The following is a 26,273-nucleotide window of genomic DNA, read 5'->3' as shown; positions in this document are numbered from 1 at the left end:
ATCTATTAAGCTAAAAATGGCCCACTATCTTTAATGTATGCTATTGACGCATGTAGAAGCACTAGTGCTGTTATGCCCATACAATGCCAACATGAGCCTGTGCTCTCAGCAGTTGCCTACACAAAAAAACAGATACAGAAAGATATGGAAAGCTAAAAGCAGAGACAGAGACAGGGCATGAACAATTCAAGCCAGCCTCGGTCAAAACACATATCATAACAATCTTCCAGGTTGTCTGTCAAAAACATTTCCCTCCCCTCTGCAAAACAAGCTGATTCAGAGAAACATTAAGCAAAGGAAGAAGTTATGAGCCGTTAAGACTTACTGACCTAGCCAAAGTCAAAAAGATTATTATTAGCTTGCTGCTGCACTAAAAATGCATCCATTGCTGCCTGAGCTAACAATTCCCTACTAGTGTGCAACCAAATACAGAAACGCCTTCATTAGACACAATACAACTGTGAACACTAAGTGGCTAGCATTCTTATTGTATTCATTAATTTTTGATTGTGTTATTATTTAGAATCAGAAACACAGAATCATAGAATAACCAGGTTGGAAGAGACCCACCGGATCATCGAGTCCAACCATTCCTATCAAACACTAAACCATGCCCCTTAGCACCTCGTCCACCCGTGCCTTAAACACCTTCAGGGAAGGTGAATCAACCACCTCTCTGGGCAGCCTCTGCCAGTGCCCAATGACCCTTTCTGTGAAGAATTTTTTCCTAATGCCCAGCCTAAATCTCCCCTGGCGGAGCTTGAGGCCATTCCCTCTTGTCCTGTCCCCTGTCACTTGGGAGAAGAGGCCAGCACCCTCCTCTCTACAACCTCCTTTCAGGTAGTTGTAGAGAGCAATGAGGTCTCCCCTCAGCCTCCTCTTCTCCAGGCTAAACAACCCCAGCTCTCTCAGCCACTCCTCGTAAGACCTGTTCTCCAGCCCCTTCACCAGCTTTGTTGCTCTTCTCTGGACTCGCTCCAGAGCGAATTATGAAGCATTCTTTCAGAAAGCATAAGATGTGAACCAGAAAACATGTTTCAGTAAATATCTTTCTCGGTGTCACTTGCTAAGGGAGCAGTTTCTCAATAGCAGAGAAAAGAATGTTAGGTAGTTGATCACCTGCTACCAGACAGAAGTTAGTGATGAAATACATTGTATCTTATCACCAATTTTCAATTTGGTAGACATTAATGATCTGTGCACCGATTTGCTGCAGAGATGCAGCTTTTAGCTTCTCTACAAGCCAGATCATTGTCTTCCCTTGCAATTTAGAAAGTATTTCAATCATGACAAGGAAACTACAAACAGAAATGGGGGGCACGTGGTTGTCTGCTTTCGAGTTTTTTTGGGGGGGTGAGAGTTGGTGGTAGTTTTCTTTTTTTAAATAGAATCTGTACACAGTTTCCTTTGATATGAAACTGAATGGAGGATGTAGCTTTATATCATCATTTTCCTGCTTACTCAGGAAAGATCAAAAGAATGAAGCAGACATTAAAGTCCTACCAATTTGCTAGTCCAATATCTGAAAAGTTTTGGAGGAAAAAAGGAAACTGTAATCTTACTAAGTACATTTCATTAAATTCATCGCATCTGCTCTCTGGCAAGGATACATCTACCCCTTTTGCAGGAAGCTTAGCAAAAGCTTTGTTCCTAGGCACTACCAGTATTTGGGGTGGGGTATAATAACAACAACAGTAATGATAATGATGTTTCAAGTGTTAAAAATACAGTCAGATGCAGATGTAACTCTGCTTCATGAAGAAACCTTCTGTGTGCAGTCCTGCCCCACACTGACACGTAAAAGCTGTATTTGACAAGGTTTCTGCATAAGAGGTGCACCCATTCCCATTCAACTAACAGTCTATCCATTCTTGGATCCATTAATTTATTTTCCTCTTTTAAAAAAATAAGAACAGACAAGGGGGAGAAAGGAATCTCATCTTCCAGGATCTGCCCAGAAGAGAAAGTGAGCATCCCTTGAAATAACCATAATCCAAATATTTTTGAAACCCTGGTCTAAATATAAATATCCGTAATCCAATGATAGGATAGTTATCCATTGCAATCAGAATTAACCTTGTACATAGGCATATTAAAAAAAGCCAGATTTCTGGTCAATGAAACATCACATATTGAAAATAAAGAAGGGTTACAAACAGATTATTTATTTGACTACAATAAATCATTTTTGTGGTTCATATACTCTGAAACAAACTTGACGAGAAAAACACAAATTCACTTTTTTATGTTATTACAGCTCAGAGTATTTTATGACTATTCCAAAAGAATCTGCATGTACTCCAATTTAGAAGAATAAGAAATGCATTAAGAGCTACAAATGGGATAAGGCATTCATTGATAAAGGCACTAAAATAGTTTCCCACGAAAAAACTGGTCATGGATAGTGCCTTTTGCTTAAGCTTTGGCTTACCTGCAGGCAGCTTCTTGTACTCTCTTGTTGCTATCCAGGATACGTTTCAGCAACTCAGTCATTAATGGCTTCAAGTATGTGTCTGGGGGTTGACTAACTACCCAGTGTGCATAGCGACTAAGAGTCCAGCATGTAATGGAGCGCACAAGAGCCTTTTTGTCAGAGAGGCACTGAATAAGGTGAGGGATCAGCTCAGGAAGATATGGAATCATACCTTGCATGCAGCCTAGAAGGAAAAATACACCTATTTAAACCACTAGAATTAACAAAATCGTCTATTGCTTTCTATTTCCTAGAGGGAATGTATTTTCACTCTCTACCATGTAGGAATACAGTATAACAAAGCAGGTCTACCTAATTTATATCAAGCCCTAAAAAGAAAACAAACAATAATTAAAATCCTTAATTAAACTTACATTAATTACAACTACATTTCTGCTTCAACGTTTCCCAAATTTCCAGAAAATCTCGTATATTAAATGGAGTATATGAAGTACAACCAAACGAGTTTATAGAGTTTGGAGGTCCTATGCCTGTCTACTCAGAGTAACCGTAACAACACAAGAAACTCAGTTTTGACAACAAATCATCACGTCACTAAAAAGGATTTCTTAGGAGATTTAAATTCCTTGTTTTCTCCTAATATCATACAAATACTGAGCAGCAACAAAATTACACGTCCCAAGTCAGCAAGGGTAGTAACAGACTGATGTCTGCCAGAATTACTTCTACCTTGCTTAAGAAATTAAAACCAACAAGAAAGTTTTCTATTTCTATAAATAAGTATGTTTGCTTGGGACTGTGGGAAAAGAACAATACTGCAGGCATTACCCAAAAGGGACAGAGATGCTAGAAATGCCAGCGAAAAGCCAAGGAAGACTGTGAGGAAGTACAGGGAAGAGAGGTTATCATACTTAAACTGGGGAACAACCCACAAAAAGCCATTCAGGGCACTGAAGTCACAGGCATGGTCTTCTCCATTTCTGAAAATATTTGAATGTTTTCTCAATTTTATTTTCAAATTATTTCCTCAAATCTATTAAATATTCCTCTCCTGCAAAATCCTGGCACTATTTAATGAGAAACCAATTAATATATGCTGCAGAATTAAAAAGGGTTTTAAAAAACGTTATCTAATCTATTCAGCCTCCCAAACATGCAAAGATCGAATGACTAGAGTTACCAGCTAGCAGATGTAGATATTAATTACCAAAACCAAACCAGCTAAGGACATGTACTTGTCTGCATAAGTAAATTCACCTGGAAAGAAGCACAGAACTGCTTTAGAACCAATTAAATTCAGTAACCTGATATGCACTGTTGCCTTACCTTCAGCAATTGCTCCAAGAACAAGGATACCAGATTCTTTAACTACCCATTCAGGATGGAAGAGCAATTCCTTCAAAAGGGGCAAGATGTGTGGCAGAAGTTCATCACGAAATACATTGGCTAGGACATCGAGAGCAGCAGCAGAACATTTCCCTGAGAGGAATTAACAGTGTTAATCTCTGCTTGTTATACAAGTAGTTGTAGTTAGGCAATACAATCCTCATTTTAACATTGGACTGCCATTAGGGTCTCAGGGCATTAGGAGGGAAGATACTTCCATTTCCTTACAGTATACAGTGATCCACTGTGCTCTGGTGCAAACCCACAGCTCTTAGAAAGCCAGTTTTGCAGCATTTCAATAGCCGCCAAAAGGACTTCTACATTAGGTACATTAAAACACTCACTGCCTGGAACCACACTGTTATATTGCAACTGCAGACACTACATGATTTCAGGATGGTTTAACACTAAGGAAGAGAGAAGGCCTGAAACATGAATATAATATACTGAAGGAACTAAGGAGAACAGAGAAATGGCCTAGAAATACTAGCATTTGATTCAAAAGAAACTGTTCAAACACAATCCATGTCTCAAAGTAAAAAAAGGCAAAATCATCCAACTCTAGAGACTGAAAGGAATTTGCTGGCTCTGCTCTGAGCTTTTATACGTTACTCCTACTCTGTGATGCACTAATATGAAAAGGAATACCTCAAAATCTGTTTCAAAGTTTTAATCACGTGTTTTTAGCAAGCAGATGGTCATAAAAGAAAAATCAGGAACAACTTCAAAACATGATTCAGAAATCCTTACTGGGCTTATTTTCTGCAGCGTTGTCACGTCTAGAAAAAAAATGCTAAGACCGATTTACAAAGAACGCTCGTATTGCGGAACTTATATACCACTTTGTTTGTTACGACCTCAGTTCCTTCTTAAATCTGTCATAAAGGACCCAACTGGTCTCATCAGTAAAGCCATGCTTCTAATTGTCAGGCTGCACTGATGCTTCCTCTCTGTTCAAACTGCAAGTCAAATATAGAACACTGGATAACGAACAGGGCACACAATTCTGATTTTCTGATGACCCAAATTCTTTCAAGTCCAGATAGTATATGTCAATACAGATTTCTTGACTGTTCTGCTCTCTCTTTCAGGCCACCATTGCTAGACGCTTTAGCTTCCTCACTATCTTATTCAAAACTGCAAACCACAGGGCACTCAATGTCATTTCATCAATCTTTATCCACAGCAGTGACAAGAACAGCATTATGAATCTAAAATTACACTTTTTTCAAAAAGAAGCTTTATGGAAACAGGTATATTTGCACTCATATTTTCAATAACAACAACAACGATCTTAATTCACATATATCTCAAAACTGTTTGACCATAACCCTAAAGGTACCTTCACCTTCCACGAAAACTTGTTCCTTTGGAAGAAGAAAAAAATTAGGTGGATGCATCCGAATCTCAAAACATTATTCCAGAGGCTGACTTAAATATACTTTGCAAGGAGATTTGTCAGAATTTCATTAGCTATTTTATGTCACTGAGATTAAAAAACAGTTTGTGGCGTGTTCTTTCCTTACCACATAGTCTATTAGCCTAAAGGTTCTATGACCCATATTTAGGGTAGAGAACTGTGGTTTCTTCACAGCTAACTCTCATCTTCATGACTAAGGTACTACATTCTGTTCAGAATCAAATTCCTCACATAGAGAAGAACTAGTGGTAATGGCTGTCAGCACTAGCACGGTCACATGGTAAAAAAAAAAAATCAACCCCAAACCAAAACACATAAACCTATTTTAGAGGGAAGAATGAGGTAGAAGAAAGTATTAACCTTCTTCCAGATACCAATGTGCAAGAACTTTTTTTTTTTTAAAAAAAGCCTTCAGTTAAACAGGTTATTATATGTGATTTTCATTACATTGTAGAATTAAAATTTTAAGTACAAAAGATTGGTTGAATTACATCCCATAAACGTCTGTAACTCAATCTGCCACATTTTCAGTATATTTCCAGCTCAATCTGCCTTGTCTTCCAGTACCTGAAGGGGGCATACAAGAAAGCTGAAGAGGGACTTTTAACAAAGGCATGTAGTAAAAGGACTAAGGGCAGTGGCTATAAATTGGAGAGGGTATGATTTTGAATAGGCACTAGGAAGAAATTCTTCACAGTGAGGGTGATGAGACACTGGCACAGGTTGCCCAGGGAAGCTGTGGATGCCACATACCTGGAAGTGTTCAAGGCCAGGCTGGATGGGGCCTTAAGCAGCCTGATCTAGCAGGAGGTTTCCCTGCCCATGGCAGGGGATGTGAAACTAGATGACCTTTAAGGTCACTTCCAACCCAAACCATTCTATGATTCTGTGATATTTGAAATAAGAAATAAGCATACTAGTTTTTGACAATACAGTTATGTAGTTGAAGTGTGACCAGAAAGACTTTCCCTCCATTGATCATGTCAGCACACAGTTCTTTTTTGCATTCAAAAGCAAAGCCTTAGTATTCCTATAAAGTCCTGGTTTTACTCTGGTTCTTGTATTATGCAAGTTGGTCTATTTTAAGACATTGTACACATTATTTTGACTTACTTAGATTCCAGTCAGAAATAGTATCATCATCATCGAGTTCATCCTCCTCCTCCTCATCATCTTCAATACCATCTTCTTCGTGTTGCTGAGCCACTGTCCGTGAACGATGAAAACGAGGTCTTATGTCCTGTTCACTATCTGGAATAGCTTCATCTTCTTCAACATCCCCCTGTCATCAAAATGCTTTGTCAAATAATCTAATACAACAATATTGCTTGAAGAAGTTAAGAATGTCGTTTTAGGTCAAGATTTTATAAGGATTCACACCCCACTTGTGCTGCCCAGCTAACTAAATGTGCCATTGCTCCTGCATTCTCTGCCACATTTACCAGAAAAGCAACAGGATGATAGAAGCAAGAAAAGTAAGGTCATGCACAAAGAAGCTAAGAAATTACTGTTGATAGGAATGAAATAGAAAGACAATAGAGGAATTGTTGTACACAGGCATATCCTAAAATGTAGTGACAGACAATGCTGTGTATTCAATCTAGAAGGCATTAGAAATAACTCTAAACTTCTTTAGTCTGCGCTGTTGCAGCACTGGATGTGTAATAGTATCCCAGCTCTGCTAAATTGGGTACACAGGGGCAAAGCAGAGAAGTCTGCAGATTTTTTTTTCCACCAAACATGGCAGCAGATGCATTTAGTACTTGGAACAGCACACCTTGCCCCAGAAAACTAATTCTCCACTTAACAGATGGCAGGACAGATCCACTCATTCTGATCTGAATTAGGCTTATTTACAAGTCAGAAGTTAATAAGATATTCTTAAAAAGTAAAATAAATTGACACTCACCTTCAACAGAATGATATCTATCTCTGAATATTTCATACCATTTACCAGCACAGGTATCAGCCTACAAAGAAATATCGATATATGTCAAAATAACACAAAAAAAGCAAGCCAGTTCCCAGTTGCCTGGGCCATAATTTTGATTGTAAACTTCAAACCCCTCAATCCAAACTAAAACCCATCCTTAGCCTGATAACAAGAGGTAGTACCTAAACCAAGCACTATGTCATAAGGTTCATCAATACTTTGTAATCTGAAAAGGAGTTGATTTCAAACCAAGAACTTTAACTAGAGGTAGCCAGATGGCATAACTGAGTTTGAAACCTAAAAAAAATTGACATTCTTCCATATGACTGTTTTATTCTGAAATGCCTTTCAGAAATTAAGTCTGAACATTCAAACTCCCATAATATGCAGGATAAATAAGCTGGCTCTCACAAACAGCGCTCGTCACTTTATTTACTTGTGGCTTAAGACTCTACCTCACTACTCTTAAAGATGGAAGCCTACCTACACTAGGCCTTCAAATCCTCTTGTGATTACTTCAGTAAGACAAGTGCCCAAAATTGCAGAAATCTTTACTAGTCTGTATTAGGATTTACTTTGTTATTAAACTATTTATGGCTATAGGACTCCAACTGTACAGATACACAGCTGAAAACAAAAGTACTAAAGTAAAAAAGTCAAATACTTCATATCAGAACATATTCTCCACAAAAGAAAAAAAACCCAAACCCAACATAAAAGTATGCATTACAAGCCAAATCAAGCTAATAATGACATGGACTGACCGAGCACCAGTGGCAGACTCAATCTGTCTACACACGGTAGCCAAGGAGTATTGTTTTTGAAGGTACTATGCCAGCAATAATATTCACACACTGCAATGGCACATTACATTTTGAACTTAGAACGAAGAAATACAAAGTATCACCAATTCACTGGAATTTCTGCAGCATACTTCATGAAGTATGCAAAAGCTATTTTTTTTTAAGAAAGCCTACAGAAGCAAAACAGAACAAGATGTTAGGTACCACATGAACAGGTTTTTAGAAGATCTTGTCCCACTTTTAGTTTAATATAAAAAAATTCAAGATTATCATCAAGTATTGATAAACTTATACAGCACCCTAGTCAAAAGGACTCACCAACAAATAAATTGCTTTCAAAATCATGATATTGAAATATCATGAGAGAAATCTAATATTATTCTTACATCTTTCTAGAAATTTGAAAGCTTTTTTTAAACAAATTGACTATGATGCTGTTGCAGTGTCAATGGTCACGTAGGCCAAAAGATGTTTAATACTAGTAGTTATTAACTACTAGTTAATAATTACCATCATTTCCAGTATAAACATAACATGTGTTTGGAAGTGGGTGGGTAGATTCAAGAAATGTGCTATTATTCTTTTGTCTTCTGAGCTCTAAGAGTAGGAATCAAGTAAAACCATTTTAAAACTTAAAAATTATTTCTCTAAACATTGGTTTTCCTGTTTGCAACTCCTAGCCCTCCACTGCTACAGCAGGTGTTTTAAACTATATTCTCTACTTTTTAAGTGCTTACGATAATTGATACTTTGCTAATTTTTAATCGCTTCATAACCATAATGCTTATTTTTGCTGACAAGAATGCATCTCCTCTCTGTGTGATACTTTTCTTCCAATCAACACCTTGAGAGAACTGCCATAGTAGTTTTCAAAACCCTCCATGCATATATAAAGACAAAAAAATCACTGGGAACACCGAAGAATTAATTTCCTATTGCAACAGACTTCAGAGAAGCCTAGAAACAAGTTACAAGCACTGTTGCAGACATGTGGATGTTTAAGTCTTTAAGAGGATGATTCAATTCCATTCAATCAAACAGCTACATTTTGAGGCACAGGATAACTTTTTAAAACTCACAAAAAAAAGCTTTTGAAACAGAAATCAGGCTGCAGAAATATGAAGCAACACATTGTATGTGCTTTCCTCAAGTTTAACTTGCAATAGCAATTGATACAAAATTGATTCCTAAATCCAACTGATGTCATGCTGTTTTGTTATGTTCTTTATAAATAAAGAGGGAACCTTCGGCCTATCTATGCACATAGAAACATTGCACAGATGCCAACATCATCAGGAGTCGAGACATGTTCACAGACACCAGATATTTGAAGTAATGTCATGTGGACATGTCTCAGCTTAAGTGCATGTGAGCACACCTTTATATCCATGTGAAATTCAAAAGTCTGTTAAGCTTGAGGTAAAGCACCACAGTGACACAGTTTAGGCTGCTTCTGGATGTCACTGTATCTGAAATACTCTCTTTTCAACAAACTCTGTGCTACAGCCGTTTTTACTATATACAAGAACAAGCTACAGCAAAAATCTTCTAAGCATAATGCAAGCTAGATACAGTCTCTACAACAGCAACCAGAAACAAGTCACCGAAAGTTTAAAGATGACTATTTCAAAATAAATAGGAGCTGTAATTCTTAATACTTACTTGGTAAGATGACGACATAATACATCTTTACAAATCGGCTGTTCAGCCAATGTCAACCAAAACTCGCAAGCCTCTAAAGCCACATTTTCATCTTGGTCCTGGGTCCTTTGAAGCATGTACTACACAATACAAAAAAAAAAATTACTTGTATTAGATAGAAGTTTTAGTGTCTAAAAGAAACTACCAACACTGCAAAGTGTGTTTGCAAAACCAGGCTGCGTTACCATAGCAATTCTGTCTCTTTGAGGTGATGGGAAGAAACAGACACAAGAGACTACTTATGGCCATTGTGAGAATAAGGTAAGAGACTTCTTTCTTAATGCTAAGTTCCACCTACTTTAGGAAATGCGAATAGTTGGTGTGTCACAATGAATTGCAATATAGCACAGGAAGATTATTCAGTACAGGTTTTTTTTTTACTCTGTAACATAAACAATGTTAGTCTTGAATCAAACCATCAAGAAAAGAATAGTGGGATACACTAAACACTAACAGGAACAAATCGTTTGAGCTGTAAGGGACATGTCTTGATCTAGATAAAGCAAGAGCATGTAAAATGAGGTTTTCTACTAAGGAAGATCTTAACAGCCATGTGCTTGAATAAATATGCTCTGTAAGCACAGAAGTGCAATCTAATAATTGAGTTGTTAGGTTGGTCTACTCCTGACATATCCTGTCATCAAGTTCACGGTCAGAAAACTATAAACCATTCACTTCTGCTTGCCTTAACGTGTGTGCTCATAAACCCCAATGAAACCCAAACTCAGCCATTTCTGTACACTCCAGGGACTTGGCAAGAAAGTTAAAACTAAACCTGTCTGCTTCAAAAGCATGATACCTGCCACAACCTTCTTAGAATCACGACTGAATCATTAGTATCTTAACTACTTAAAAAGTGATTCTCCGGAAGTATAAAATACATCACACAGATAGAAGTTTCTCTCTGTTAAGACTTTTGTTTACTTAAAGAAGCCAGTAACATTCAGCCTGAAGACATTAAAGCCTCAAGGGCTCAAAACCTGGTTTATCTGAACACTGAACACTAGTCAGTCCTGGGGTATAATCTTTGCACGTACCAGGATGTATACAAAACTGAGAAAACCCGTAACAGTGCAGAGTAAGTCCAAAACTGAAAAAGACCTTTTCTACCTACGAAGTCCAGAGTTCTTAGGAGGGTGAAGAGTCAGAGAAGTTATCGCTTCTTGACAATATCACCTCCAAAGCTTTATTTTGTCTCGAAAACCCCTCAAGTCTCTCAATCAAACAAACCCCATCACCAAGTACCAACAATCCTTGCTTGTCCTATATTATATTGAGAATATATGCCAAGACTGGTGACAACATAGAGGGAGTTGAGACAGTAGGCCAACACTGTTGAAAGTCACGTCTACTTGATGTGTGTCTAATGCCTGTAACATCATTTTTGTATTGTTTGGACAAAGTCTGTATGGAATCTGACACTGAGTTATGCTCCACTTGTCTGCATAAGCAGCACTATGATCTTAACTATATATCCAGTCTGGCAAATAGCAAATGCAAATGCCACCTACAAACTGAGATGATTTATCCTCTGGTAGATGAGTCTGCACTAATGCAGAATGGCAAAGGACCTAACAAATGACATAAACGACACCAGTTATATACACATGTGTATCTATATATTATATATATATACACACACATATATATACACACATGACATAATCCAGAATGGCAAAGGACCTAAGAAGTTGTTGCAACTGAATGCAATGGAAGTTGGGTCATTAATAGCCGAAACAGCACCGCAGCTATTTAAAATAGCATGCCTTATCCTTGTTATGGTCAACACATCAAAAAAAAAAGTGACAGTTTTATAAACTGTAGCAGTATAAGCTCTTAGCACTAGATCACAACATGACCTTCTCACTTGGAGTCAGGCATTGTCTGGCTACTCCGTAGTATAGCTGATTCTGCCATTTCAGGATCAATTAACTTAAATGAAGAATAAACAACTGCCATACGCAGTGTCTGTCAAACACAACTTTCAGCTGGCAATTAGGTAAGAATGAAGTTTCACAATCTCAGTTTTGAAGGAAAAGGAGAGTAGGCAAGCATGAGAGTAACATAACTGTTGTTATTAATGTTTTTTTTTTGGTAGTATTTCTGCAACCCCAAACAAATCTGAGAAATGAGACTCACCTCAACTATGCTAATCATATGAGGAAGCAAGCGATCCATTCGAACTTCTAGTAACATTACCAGGGCACGGCAAACATTTTTGCGTACTTCCGGCTCCTCATCACCAGCCAATGCAAAAAGATTCTGTTGGAAAGTAAGACCAGTTGAAGAGCCTAGTTCATTTAATTCAAGTTACCTTTAAATTTGTATTAATGGCAAACTAAAGCAGACAGATATGTACTTCTGTACTCTCCCACTCCACACCTCAGAATACTGTTTTACTTCTTAAAAGCATATGGTTTAGCAATAGAACTTTTCACACTCTCAATGTGTACCGTATACATAATCAAAACACTGTGTAATATAAGCACTGGCACAAGAACAGTATTTCCTGGGTTGTTAACACCATTCTTCTAATACATGTTCTGAAGCAGTATTCAGAGACTGCACTTTCCATCACAGGTAAGTCATAAACTGCTGTCATTACACTTACACCTTTATACAACAAGAGCTTCCTCTACTTATGAAGAGGAAGCAACTTTCAAAATACTATTTTCTGGGCTTGGAGAGTTATTAGACTAATCAACTTTCAGCACAGAATGAACTTCAGTCAGTGGGGACTGAGGCTAAGAATGAACAACCGGACATGGAGAGTCTGAGGGTAGAGGTAGTTGTAAATTTTAACTCAAAACTCCTGATAAATCTCATAGGCAATTTGACTTAATGCCCCAGGCAGAATGCAAACCCACCTCAATAAAAGAATCTATGTGCAACATAAGAGCTTGAGTTCTGCTGATGATGAATTGATTGACGCATGCAACAGCATGAGACCTGTAAGTGGAATAGTTAAAACATACATTTTTCATCAGTTAAAAAGATCTTTCTAAACCGTACACAGGCATCAAAGCCATTACGCAGCAAATTACATTGTCCAAACATCATCTTGAAGCAAGAGGGAACAAATCTGCACGTTTACAGTATTGGCATGCAAAACTACTAAACAATATTTTAACTACCATCTTATACTCTGATATATTTAATAAACATTTAAGAACAAAGTACTCTGTAAATAAGAACTAGAGGAGGAGAGCTACACTTGTTTGTTCCAAACGGTATATAAGGATGGTTTTTTTTTTTAGTATATTATGATTATGGGCTTTCTCAGATATTAACAATTCCACACAAGTCAGCATGGAGAAATTCTAGCATACCTTTCTTCACTGTTAAGCATCCCACTACCTTTTCAATATTTTCGTTATTTAGTGAGACCAAGTATACATCAATATAGCTCTAGCCTGGAATAAACACACACTTGTAGGAGGATACGTACTAAGCCATCTGATGTAGAACTATACTAAAAAATGAAGCACATGGTTCTATTCTGTTTCATGCAAAGCCATTACTGACAGGTCTTTTTCATTCTCAGAGATAAAAAAATCCCATAAGCAAAAGCATAAGGCAAAACTACCTATTAACGCCTTTCAAGATGCATTAAAATATTTTTACTAACGTAACTCTAAAATTCTACTCTGTTCAGACATGTCTTGAAAGACTTGTTTCATAAAACATCACTCAAAATTTTCTTTTGATAGATTTAAACATAAAGTATTTTACTGACACTAATAATAGCTTTCATACTTTAGCACTATGTACTGAAATCAGGCTGTGGACCAGCAGGTGGTCTGCTTTAAAACTGAAACAGGTTTAACAGTATCAAAGACACAACCATTGCAGCACAGGAAAAATCTAAAAGACAGTATAATGTTCTAAAGAAAAAGCATGTTTTTCTCAATCTCTCTCAGCTCCAGAGAAGTGTTAAGCTTACCCTTCCACAAGAGCAAGTTTCGTGTTTTGTTATGTATTTTTCTAAGTGCGCATTTATTTTAGGTGAATTTCTAAATCTTACTTGAATCCTACCATGATATATTCTGAGTTACGCCCTCCCTCTTAGTCTTCACCATCTACTGCTGTTGGCAGTAAATAACTGTGACCTTCAAGGTGTAGAATCTTTCAATGTAAATTTCAAAGCAGGACTTAAAAAAGACATTTCACAGAATCAGAGAATCACAAAACTGCTGAGGTTGAAAGGGACCTCTGGAGGTTATCTGGGCTTGCTTAGGATCACATCCAGATGGCTTCTGAATATCTCTAAAGACTGAAACCCCACCACCTCTGTGGGCAACCTGTGCCAGTGCTTGGGCACTCTCATAGTAAAACGCATTTCCTGATGTTCCGAAGGAACCTTCTGTGTTTCAGTTTGTGCTTATTAGAGGTGGTTTTTTCACTGGGCACTGCTAGAAAGAGACTGGTCCTGTCTTCTCCCTTCAGGTATTTATATATATGGATGAGTCCTGCCCAGACTCAGCTTTCACAATCTTTTCTCATAGAAGAGATGCTTTAGACTCTTCATCAGGTCTATGATCCTTTACTGGACTCTCTCCAGCGTGGCCATGTTTCTCTTGCCCTCGCCAGAATCCTTGACCACTTGGCAACACTCCACCCTAGGATAGCATTAGCCTTCTTTGTGGTAGAGGTACACTGTTGGCTCACTTCAGGGGAAAAGCTACTGTTCTTTGCAATAAATATCACCAGAAACAATTTAATTCTGGAATTTTTCTTCTATCCTATACTACTGTTACTTTGGATAGATTAATACAGTTTCACAGTAAAAAGATGATGAACCCATTGAATTTGATTCAGCTGAAAGATAAAAGAGCCTTCTAATTTCTGATTAGGTTAAAACAGAAAAAAAATTCTGCAAGAATCAAGAATTTATCGTCCACAAAAGGATTTTGACTCCCCTATTGCTGGTCATTACAAAATTAATTTAAAATCATTCTTTCTAATCAAAATATTACGTTTCAATAACACTGAATTTTTCATAGTAACGTGCAAAAATCTAAAAGAAACAGTTTGATTTTAAAAATCATTATTTTTTATACATTTGAAGAATAGATAAAGAGGTAAAACTGTTGTATTAACTAAGCAGATAAACATGGAAATTACTGATGCATGGCACCTCTGTGGGTCACTACAGGATCACTTACAAATACTGAACACATTTTAAACTGATCCAGATAATAGCATCCTTGCTCCTCATGAAAATACAATTTTAAAAGGTAACTGCAGTACAACACCTAAACCTACCTTATTTTTGGACTGCTGTGCTTGAAGAATTGCAAGAACTTGGGTATCATGATATTGAGTGGTCGGTCCAATACATCACTATCTAAAATTTCAGCAGAATCTTCACATATCTTCTGAAGAGCTCCAAAAGCACCCTGTTAAAAAAAACTCCATTAAAACATCTTCTTTCACATTCTGAGGGAAGTAAAACTTTAAAACATAAGATTTTGTTCTGAACAGGTAATTTCCGCACAACAGAGTAAATGTAACTAATCAACACAGTAAATGCAGCTAACTAAATATGGAGTTAAACTGAAACATCCTTAAAGGCTTCTTTTTTACTGGCATCTGTAAGCTCTCAAGCAGGGCAAGTCAGTAATAGATAAGTGGTAATTTTAATTTTGGCATTCAATGCTCACCTATTCAACCATATTTTTAAAAATGCTTAAAAGCTGATTCTTATTCGAGAAATAAATGTCCAGATGCAGAAGTACCTATTTAATTACATATATAATTGTTATTTCCTTTCATTGTTTGCTATGGGGCAAAACAAAACTCAATGTGATGGTCAATTTGAGTTTCATTTTCAAGTGTTTTTTTCTTTTCCTTGAGAAAGCAGCACTAAAACACTACATAACAGTACAGCATCCTAGGCCATTACCCCACCTCTGAGAATTATTTTAAACAGAATGCTTCACACACTTTCAAGTGTGTATCAAGACAGTATCAAGTAATTAGAATTGTGTAATCACAGATTGTTTTCTTTTTTTAGAGAGACAAAGCTTTTTCTCCTCTTCATAGTTTAGAGCAGTTAAGTTGGTATTTATTAATTTTCCTTCAGATGCACTGAACAAAACAGTTAATTTAACCCTGATACAGTAATGAGAAATTGCTTCTCCAGACTAAGTTTCAAGAATGACCATTACTTTTTAAGTAAAAGAAAATTCAGGGTCAACTTGATGATGCTGGTGCTGCCCAAAACATTAGGTATCACAGAGTGGTAACTTCAGGACACTTTTTCGCTGAGACGCTACAACTACCCATCTGCAGTCTTATTCTGCTTTTATGCAAAGAAAACAAATTTATTTGAAGAGTAAGAACATGGAATGCAGAGAGAAGAAAATGCATCAAACTTGAGCCACTCTTCTCCAAGAAAATATGTGCATGTATACATGCACAGACACTACTAGAAACGCACATAGTGTCTATGAAGGGAAATAAAAATAATAAAATTCAGATGATAATCTTTCAGTTTTCTGTAACTCTCCTTACCTCACAGGTATTGTAATCTTCGGAATCCAACAGGCTGCACAGCTTTGGTAAGAGTTCAGGCCAATTCTGTAATTCCCCCTTTGAGGCAATTGTTGTTATCAGAATGCCTAATGGAATCAGAGGGATGAAAGAAATGACATCTTCCATTTCTTCATATGTTTCATATTAATTTTTCTCCTCTTACAGATTAAGGAGTTAAGAAATTTCTTGTTAAGAACTGGCAAGCAGAACAAGAGGAAGTGCATATATTTACAAATAGTATTTGAAGGGCTTTGAAATGCAAAGGTGGGTTCCTCCTCCCTGCTACCACAAAAAAATCAAGCACAAAAGTAACACTTAAGGGAATAATCATGCCCAAACACTACAAGGCAGCTTTGGCTCTGAATTTATTAAACAGTGTACAAATCTGGACTCCCAGTAAATATAGTACCCACCTCAAGTAACCTCTTTTTTATTATGATACAAAACATGAATGGGGAATCTGTCATCCAATAAACTTACAACTCAGAGGCAAGTTACGTGTTCGCAACTTTATTGTGTTTACACAAAACATTAAGGACACATGCTAAGGCAGAGACACCTACTAAGAGTTTACACACTTATCCAGTCATACAGTCACAGGTCATACAGTAATCAGCTGTAGGACTTGGCTGATTAAGATCCAGCAAAGAGACAGGTCAGCCCAAAAAGTCACTAATTCTGTTTCCAGTACATCCAAGGATCGCAGGAAAAACTAATGAGGTGACCAAAACATGGAAGGCTGTGTAGAAACTAAGACTGAGTTTGTATGAGGCCATTTGGCCACAAGACAAATTGAAATAGGTAGTATAAACTGTTACGCTACTCAAGAGTTATTTCTAATGACTATGAATACAGAAGAAATTGATACTACAACTAGTAACCATTGAAGTGACAAACCATGAAAAAAGTTTTCCTAAGCTTTTCATTGAGCTAATCACAATATATCACTTTTCTTTACAATTGAATGTTAAAATTTTTTGTTTAAATACACAAAAACAGAGGGCAACATCATAGAGCAAAGGATATTCTGGACAAGACACAAAGTAAGTAGAAGATACTTTGCATCATGCTTGCTTTGATGCTATAGGCTGGAGAACACACAAAGGGCAAAAATGAACACATAGGTACAACACAATTTTATGGCTCCAGAAATAGTTTGTATCCAGTTCTCTTAGTAACTGCAACTGAATAGAAAAGTCTCCCAAAATCCTATAGAGATCTATGGAATCTTAAAGATTGCATTTCTCCTGAATATTTTGGTCCTGCAAAGAATATCGGATGCATTAAAAGAAAATACTTATTTTACTGCTAGTGGATCTTAATGATAATTTTTTTTTTCTTAATTAGACTGAACTTCACAGAAAAACCAAAATAAATTAATTTTCCTGCCTCCTAGTCAAAATAATTAAACTGCAAAATTGTCTGCCTAACTTAGATCCGGCCCAGGTTTGTTTGTAGACATAACACAGTTCAGAAAAAAACCGTGAGAATGAAATTCCTTGAACTCTTCTGGACTAGTATGACAGAGAAGTCTCAAATGGATAGGTAGTTTTGGAAAAGAGCTGGCTGAAGATCTTTTTCCAGGCCCTAGGAGCGTTTTCAGAGGATGACAAGTGGCTATACTTGTAATATGTACAAGCTTAAACAGCTGAAGAAAAGACAACCTGAAAAATACTTTATCTGTTCATAAGTGAGGGTTACTCCAGACTGCAAGAGAATAAGTAATTCCAGATGCAGAGGCAAGAAATAATCTGAGGCCACAGTCCCTTGCAACAGATGTGTATGCAATTCAGACTATATATGTCATTTTGAACTTTCTGTACAAGTCTGCAGAGGAGCCATTTAATGCTGTGCTAGTATTTTTAAAGTGATAAGACGTTTTGGTAGGGATGCAAAAAGAAAATTATAATATCAGACTATCAAGAACTAAGAGAAGCAACAGCTCCAGCATTCGAAGCTTTCCAAAAGGTTTTAGGAACAATGAGGAAACAGCCACATAAAATTAAGTTTTAGGCACTTAAGATGGGTTTCTACTGTGCTTCACCATCTTTCAACTGTGAAATTTCTCCCACCCACGTGCAGCTTGATTCGGCCAGCGGGGAACAGAAGACACCAGAGATTAGCCTTTGTGGCTTTCTCTGCAACCCTTCAGACACAGAAACACGGAAATTAAAGAAATAATCAGTTTAGTAGCTTACAGCTTTATGACAGGTTTGGGCTAGATTTGACAGTTAAAAAAAGCCCTTCTGACCAACATAATGCACTGCAAGGTTAGAAACATGAAACTTCCAAGTCTTAATAAGGATGGTCTTGGATTTGTAATGAACTTCGAAACAGTATTACAGAATCTGTTGATATTTCATTCGACAAATGTGAAATGTAACAAATACAGCAGCTGCGGTAATTCAGCAGTGAACATACAAGAGAACTAACTCTAGAGGGTTATCAAGCATCATTAAAAGCAGAAGCATAACTGTGATGACAGCATCTTTTATGTCACTGTATCGCTTACACGCAACTGCAGTTTACAGCATCAATTCTACAATTAAAAAAAAAAAGAAAATAAAAGAAAAAACGGCTATGTTTCAGCACTTCCATGCCAGTAACAAGACGGGAGGAAGGCTGAGGTTTTCAGGGTGGTGTTCTGCCTCTGCAGCTCCTATAGTTGACTTTGGAACTCCTTAATTCTAAAAAGCTGAACTTCATAAAAAATTTCCCCCTCTTAGCTCCCCCCTCATGAGCTTTCATTTTCCTTATGCAGAGAAGCTCTCCAGTCCCACCACCACTCTTTAACACTCAAACTATTTCTCCTGCTTTCTTTTAAGCAGGAACCACATTAAGGTTCTGCTCAGGCTAGAATCCCCAGAAAGTTTTAACAAGTTACAGATGCTTCCTAGATAAATGCATAAGTGTCCAGATAACATAAGTGTCCAGAGAAGAGCAACAAAGCTGGTGAGGGGGCTGGAGAACAAGCCTTATGAGGAACGGCTGAGAGATCTGGGGTTGTTTAGCCTGGAGAAGAGGAGGCTGAGGGGAGACCTCATTGCTCTCTACAACTACCTGAAAGGAGGTTGTGGAGAGCAGGGAGCTGGCCTTTTCTCCCAAGTGACAGGGGACAGGATAAGAGCGAATGGCCTCAAGCTCCACCAGGGGAGGTTCAGGATTGACATCAGGAAAATATTTTTCATGGAGAGGGTCATTGGGCACTGGAAAAGCCTGCCCAGGGAGGCAGTTGAGTCACCTTCCCTGGTGTTTAAAAGACGGGTGGATGAGGTGCTGAGGGGCATGGTTTAGTGATTGATAGGAATGGTTGGACTTGATGATCCAGTAGGTCCTTTCCAACCTAGTGATTCTATGATTCTATGATTTATTTCCTGGTAAGTTTGTGGATCCTCAATACATCTTTTTGGAATTTGGATTCATACCTGAACACTAGAAATGGGGTTTTAAAGCCTGTGGCACACAGCACAGAGGAGTTCCACACTGTTACTTGTTTGGGGATTAAAATAAGGAAAAACCTAAGTAAGGATAAAACAATGCCTAGTTACCCTTTGGTCTCAGGTCACAGTTCTAAAATCGACTTGATTGCCATGCTTATTCTCCTCAGCAAGGTCACTTCTGAGGACAGAATTAATCAACTTGCCTCCATTTTGGCCAAAAGGTATCAGCTTTTACCTGGTCAGCACTACATTAGATGCTGGAAACCACAAAGGAGAGTGAACATTGCATCAAGTCTTCCCTGATACTATTTAGACGTACTTGCTCACCCCCTCAGCATTCTAGAGATCTTACTTGCAAATGGCTTATTAAACTGATAGTGCTTGAACTGAAAAAAACCCGTGCACGTCTCAAAGAGCAGCTCTAAATAGCAAATGCCAACTCATACGCTAGAAAGAGAGCCTAGGTAGATAGTAACATATTTATACCTAGCTAGTACCAAGAGACCAGTGGGCACCAGACCACTTGCTATTACAACAGAAGGCCTCAAGGATCCAACATTTAATACTTCCAACAGCAGGGTGCAAAGCATGCTGAATAGCAACTATAGTTGCTAACTAGCAACTCTTATGCAAGCATACACTTCATGAGTTGCTACTCATCTTCAGTGTTCATATGTGCTTGAGTAATCCCTTCAAGGATCACTTAAACCTGAATAGTAACAGATGCTAATCCACAAAACATTGTGTACTACTAGAAATCAAAAAATACCTGCCTCAAAACAAACTCCCCACTTGTTCCCCAACCTCCCCCCAAACAACAAAAAACCCCACCCCACAAACCACCACCACCACACAACACTAAGACAGTGAGACAGCAATTCAAATGGAGCTGCATTATGTTCCTTAGCTCCACTACATTCTACTAGCAACTCCTACGAATGAACAAGCAAGTGTGACTCTTCTACACCCTGAAATCAAAAAAGACTGAGTGGCAGGTATTTGTTGCTACTGTTATTAAGAAAATGGGACATTTTCATAAAATTCATAATAAAGCAGCCTCAAAAATGACAAAACAGCAGGAAAAAGCTAAGATATGAGCATTTCTCTATAGTCCATAGTCCTTAACCCAGATGTCTGGAGAAGGAGTACTATAGTAAAAGCAAGATTCTAAGGGACCAGTAACTGGTACATTAGTTTATAAAAGGAGTCACCTGATACACGCTGAATTTCTTTCTGAACTAACACTCACCCCCATTTTCTCTACTGTACTCAAATAAATATTTTACTTTTTTCTAGGTTTTTTGAGAGGACAGGGGAAATTACTACAGTGACTGTAGTAATTGGAGGAAGTAATATTCTCAAAGAGCACACAGAAAAGCAACTTTACCTAAAAATAAGTAAAAATAATGCAAATACATACATATTATGCCAGAGGCATAATAAAACAATGTACCTAAGAAATCTGAAATCTGTTTAACAAAAGAACTTCGCAGCGGAACTGGATGATCTCCTCAGTCTGGTGGCAGAGCTGCGAGAGGAAGTAGAGAGGCTAAGAAGCATCAGGGAGTCTAAACAAGAGACAGACTGGTGGAACCACACCCTGAGCTCCCGAATAAAGGAGCACAAACAGCCACCAGAAAAAGCCCCTGATCAAGGGGATCTGGTATCCTCCCCCCTCGGGGTGTAGGTAGGGACTTAAAGGGATGTAGTGAGTGGAAACAAGTCCATCAATAGGGCAGAAAACATACTTCCCTCCATGGGGAAGGTAGAGCATCAGAGCAAGGGCCAATATCAGAACAACACACCCCCAAATTACTGCAACTGCCACGAGGAGAAAAAGGCAAGTCATAGGTGTAGGAGACTCCCTGCTGTGGGGAAAAGAGGGTCCAATACGTCAAGCAGACTCTACTCACAGGGAAGTCTGCTGCCTCCCAGGAGCCCAAGTCTGTTAAGGCCCCCAGACTAGTACCTGTTACTGCTTTTCCATGCGGGAGGTGACAAAGCTGCAGTACGTAGCCTAAGAGTGATTAAAGAGACTTTAGGACCTTGGGACAGCTAGCAAGGGAATCTAGGGCCCAGGTGATTTTTTCCTCCCTCCTCCCAGTTATGAGCAGTGACACTGTAAGGATCAGACAGGCCCAGACTATTAATAGATCTGAACAGGCTGGACCACTGGGCTGAGTCCAATGGCGTGAGGTTTAAGAAGGCCAAATGCCGGGTCCTGCACTTGGGGCACAACAACCCTATGCAGAGCTACAGACTAGGACAAGTCTGTCTAGAAAGCTGCCTGGAGGAGAGGGACCTGGGGGTGTTGGTTGACAGCCGACTGAATATGAACCAGCAGTGTGCCCAGGTGGCCAAGAAGGCCAATGGCATCTTGGCTTGTATCAGAAACGGCATGACCAGCAGGTCCAGGGAGGTTATTCTCCCTCTGTACTCGGCACTGATGAGACTGCGCCTCGAATCCTGTGTTCAGTCCTGGGCCCCTCACCACAAGAAGGATGTTGAGGCTCTGGAGTGAGTCCAGAGAAGAGCAACAAAGCTGGTGAAGGGGCTGGAGAACAGGCCTTATGAGGAGCGGCTGAGAGAGCTGGGGTTGTTTAGCCTGGAGAAGAGGAGGCTGAGGGGAGACCTCACTGCTCTCTACAACTACCTGAAAGTAAGTTGCAGAGAGGTGAGAGCTGGCCTCTTCTCCCTAGTGATGGGGGACAGGACAAGAGGGAATGGCCTCAAGCTCCGCCAGGGGAGATTTAGGCTGGACATTAGGAAACAATTCTTCACAGAAAGGGTCATTGGGCACTGGAACAGGCTGCCCAGGGAGGTGGTTGATTCACCTTCCCTGGAGGTGTTTAAGGCATGGGTGGACGAGGTGCTAAGGGGCATGGTTTAGTGTTTGATAGGAATGGTTGGACTCGATGATCCGGTGGGTCTCTTCCAACCTGGTTATTCTATGATTCTACGAATACGTGGCTCCATGGCTGGTGTCACCATAATAACTTCGGGATTTTTGACAATGGGATTGCCTACATGGCACTAGGTTTACAGCTATCAGATGGGAGCCACCTTTCTCAAAGTGGGTCTTTGCTCAGGAGCTTGCATTGACAGGGCTTTAAACTAGATGTGAAGGGGTAGAGGGATAATATCAGGCTTGCCTACGACAACCAGCAGGAAGACACACAATGGTTGGAGGGGATGGGGTGCTGGCATGGGCCCTTCACCTGCTGCCCCAGGGCGTGCTGGGGATGCTGAGACACAGCTGAGGTCCTGCAGAGACGAGCAGGAGGCTCCTGAGGTAGTAGGTGCCAGGAAGGAAACTTCTGCAGAACACCTTGAGGGAAATAAAGGGTCTTCCACTAAGAAGACGATGTGGCCAACACCTCAGCTGAAAACGCCTCTATAAAAACGCACAAAGCTTGGGCAACAAACAGGAGGAGCTGGAAGCTACCCTGCTACAAGAAAGTTACGATCTGGTTGCCATCACCGACACCTGATGGGAGGAATCCCATGACTGGAGCGTGGCTATGGATGGCTACAGGCTGTTCAGAAGGGACAGACCAGGAAAGAGGGGTGGAGGCATGGTCCTTTATATCAGGAAATGAATAGAATGTGCAGAGCTGTTTTTGAAGAGTAGCCACAAACAGGCCAAAAGCTTACAGGTCAGTATAAAATAGCAAGGTCAAACTGAAGAGTGAGTGGAAGCTGCACAGGCAGTGCAAGCAGGGTCAAGGGACCTGGGAAGAGCATAGAGCCCACTTGTGTAGGGATAAAGTCAGGAAGGCCAATGCGCAGCTGGAGCTGGACTTAGCAAGGGAAGCAAAAATAACAAGAAGAGCATCTATAGGAAAGTCAACCCAAAAACAAAGGTTAAAGAAAGTGTACGCCCCACTGATGGATGAAAATGGTGACCTTTTATCAACAGATGAAAAGAAGGCCAAGGTACTCAACAACTTTCTTCCTCAGTCTTCACTGACAACCGCTCTCTTCACTACTCCTGGGTCAATGAACAACAAGATAGGAACCAGGGGGTTAAATCCCCCCTGACTTTAGAGAAGGATAAGGTTCGCAACCATCCGAGGAACTCGAACATATGTAAGTCTATGGGACCTGATGAGACGAATCCCAGAGTCCCGAGGGAATTGGCTGATGTGGTTGCCAAGCCACTCTCCACAATATCTGAAAAGTCATGGCAGTCAGGAGAAGTCCCTGGTGACTGGAAGAAGGGCCCATTTTTAAGAAGAGTAGAAAAGATGACCATAGGAATACTGACCCATCAGCCTCAGCTCTGTGCCTGGGGAAATCATGGAACAGATCCCCCTGAAAGCTATGCTAAAGCACATGCAGGACTTGGGGATGATTCCAGACAGGCACCATGGCTTCACCAGGGGCAAGTCCTGCCTGACCAGCCCAGTGGCTTTCTATGATAGGGTGACCACAGCAGTGGACACAAGGAAAGCAATAGATGTGATCTACCTGGACTTCTCTAAAGCCTTTGACACAGTCCCCCAACAACATCCTTCTCTCTAAAGTGGAGCGAAACGGATTTGATGCGGGGATGATTTGGTGGATAAGAAACTGGTTGGAAGGTCATTTTCAGAGAGGAGTGGTCAACAGCTTGATGTTCAAATGGAGATTCATGACAAGTGGTGTCCCTCAGGGATCTGTATTGGGAACAGTGTCATTTAATATCTTCATCAACAATACAGACAGCAAGATTGAGTGGACCCTCAGCAAGTTTGCAGCTGTCACACCAGAAGAATAAGATGTCATCCAGAGGGATAAATATCAGCATCAAAACATACTGAAATTGTGACAAATATCAGAAACAAATATTTTCGGAGTTTAATAACTCTTTACATCTCTAATGCAGCTCTTACCAATATCAGCAATATTTTCAGTATGCAGAAGACAGCAATAAAAGCAAACTTACCTACAGTAGCTCTAATTAATGGGGAGGAATCACCAATGTTGTTCAGACACTCATTTTTAATGAAGTCAGTTACCCCATTGGGAAAGTTGTGAAAATGTGCTTTTACATTATTCTTCAAGATGAGACCACTCAAGGAACGCGTTGGTTCATCTGCAACAGAAAATAATTACAGTGAACTTTTAATCACCTCATAGAAATAAGGCATATTTCCATAACAACACAACAGCAAAGCTTACACAGAGATTATTAATCCTCAGTTTTTAATTCTCCTTCCAACTACCCATCAATTCACGTAGCAAACGTTTTCAGGTTCAGAGTTCATAATTTTTATTTTTTCAAAATTACAGACTATCACTACTACAAATTCTACCTTTGAGAGAAAGTTTTGCATAAAAATATAGGCAAGGAATGGATATGAAGTCACAGGACATATGAGACGCATTGAAGAAACTGGTCAGCCAAGGACATTCGGACATTCTGATTATATTGACTAGCTTGCTGTAACACTGATGCTGTACGAATGATGACAAACCTGATACAGAGATGATGCAGGGATCATGCAGTAAATCCTCCACTCTCTACGCTGACAGAAATATAGTGTTACTTTTTCTAAAAGATATTGCAATCCCATCAGATACCCAACGTCCTACTGATCTATTAACTCATAGAGGGAAAGGAAAGACTTTTTAAATAAAGTTAACAGGCAAGTCTTATGTACTGCGAACCATAAGAAAAAAAGTGACCAGAATTGACCTGAACTGAGAGAGAATTTAAGTTTAGGAAACATTTTAAAGTTCTCTTCATTGGGCTCTTTTTGCCTGCAAACGTCTCTAAATCACTGGGATAAGAGGATGAAAAGAAAAAGAAGAGTCTTGATTTTTCATTCATATTGCAATAGGTGAGATCTGGATGGCCTGTGTATAAGATATTACTTTATAGTATAAGAAAACGTAAATTTACAGTAACCTTAATCAGCACAGGAAGCATATTTAACTAGCATTTTAACCACATGTTTGAATTTTGTATGAAGTCCTGGTTTGGGTAATAAACAAGGATGTTCAAAGTTCCTTTGTGCCAAGAATTAGTTTACACATGGATCTATTCCAGGCCTTCACAACTATTAACACCCCAAAAGAAAGAAGGATAAGTAAAATAAGAGATACAACCTTCAAGTATAAATAATTTTCAAACTAAAGTTACTGTGTCAAGACATTAAGAATCCCAGTAAAACCACTATGCCTGACTTCTGACTGACAGATATTGAAGACAACTTTGACTGTGATGAGTGCTTTTCAGATGCGGGGTGTTTGTTTTGCTGGTCAGAAATTAAAACTCGTTTTAATTTAAACTTCTAAATAATATAAAAATAAAAGCTGTTCCACTTGCACAGCACTGTATTTCAAAGGCGAACAACTTTCTGGGAGAATGTCGGAGGAAAGAAAGGTGTTATTTTAAATGATGATATTAAAAACTGGACGAGCAGACAAACTTCTCGCAACCACAGAACTTGTTTGCAAGATGTGACAAGTATTACTACTACTACACAGCAAGTCCAATAAAGTAATTCTACTTAAAGTTTGAAGGCAGCATTAATAAAGCTCAGGTGGAGAATGACCTAAAGAAACAAGTTCTCACTTCAACTCTAGATCAGTCTCAGGATTGCCTGAAATACTCACTGAATAAGAAGTAAAA

General features: G+C 39.0%; 1 protein-coding gene across 1 annotated transcript in view; it reads right to left on the bottom strand.

Moving 5' to 3' along the window:
• Nucleotides 1-26,273, bottom strand: part of TNPO1 (transportin 1) — a 59,496-nt gene that overhangs the window by 15,928 nt on the left and 17,295 nt on the right. The window contains exons 3-12 of the mRNA XM_069881129.1: nucleotides 24,582-24,731; nucleotides 16,194-16,300; nucleotides 14,943-15,076; nucleotides 12,545-12,626; nucleotides 11,817-11,939; nucleotides 9,639-9,757; nucleotides 7,150-7,210; nucleotides 6,354-6,522; nucleotides 3,761-3,913; nucleotides 2,432-2,657 (exon numbers count right to left, since the gene is read on the bottom strand). Of these exons, the coding sequence (XP_069737230.1) occupies nucleotides 2,432-2,657; nucleotides 3,761-3,913; nucleotides 6,354-6,522; nucleotides 7,150-7,210; nucleotides 9,639-9,757; nucleotides 11,817-11,939; nucleotides 12,545-12,626; nucleotides 14,943-15,076; nucleotides 16,194-16,300; nucleotides 24,582-24,731 (1,324 nt within the window). The remainder of the gene's footprint in view (nucleotides 1-2,431; nucleotides 2,658-3,760; nucleotides 3,914-6,353; nucleotides 6,523-7,149; nucleotides 7,211-9,638; nucleotides 9,758-11,816; nucleotides 11,940-12,544; nucleotides 12,627-14,942; nucleotides 15,077-16,193; nucleotides 16,301-24,581; nucleotides 24,732-26,273) is intronic.

This window comes from Phaenicophaeus curvirostris, chromosome Z (genome assembly GCF_032191515.1).
Source record: "Phaenicophaeus curvirostris isolate KB17595 chromosome Z, BPBGC_Pcur_1.0, whole genome shotgun sequence".
Taxonomy (NCBI): domain Eukaryota; kingdom Metazoa; phylum Chordata; class Aves; order Cuculiformes; family Cuculidae; genus Phaenicophaeus; species Phaenicophaeus curvirostris.
The sequence above is the reverse complement of the archived record's forward strand: the minus strand, read 5'-3'. Positions and strand labels throughout refer to the sequence as shown.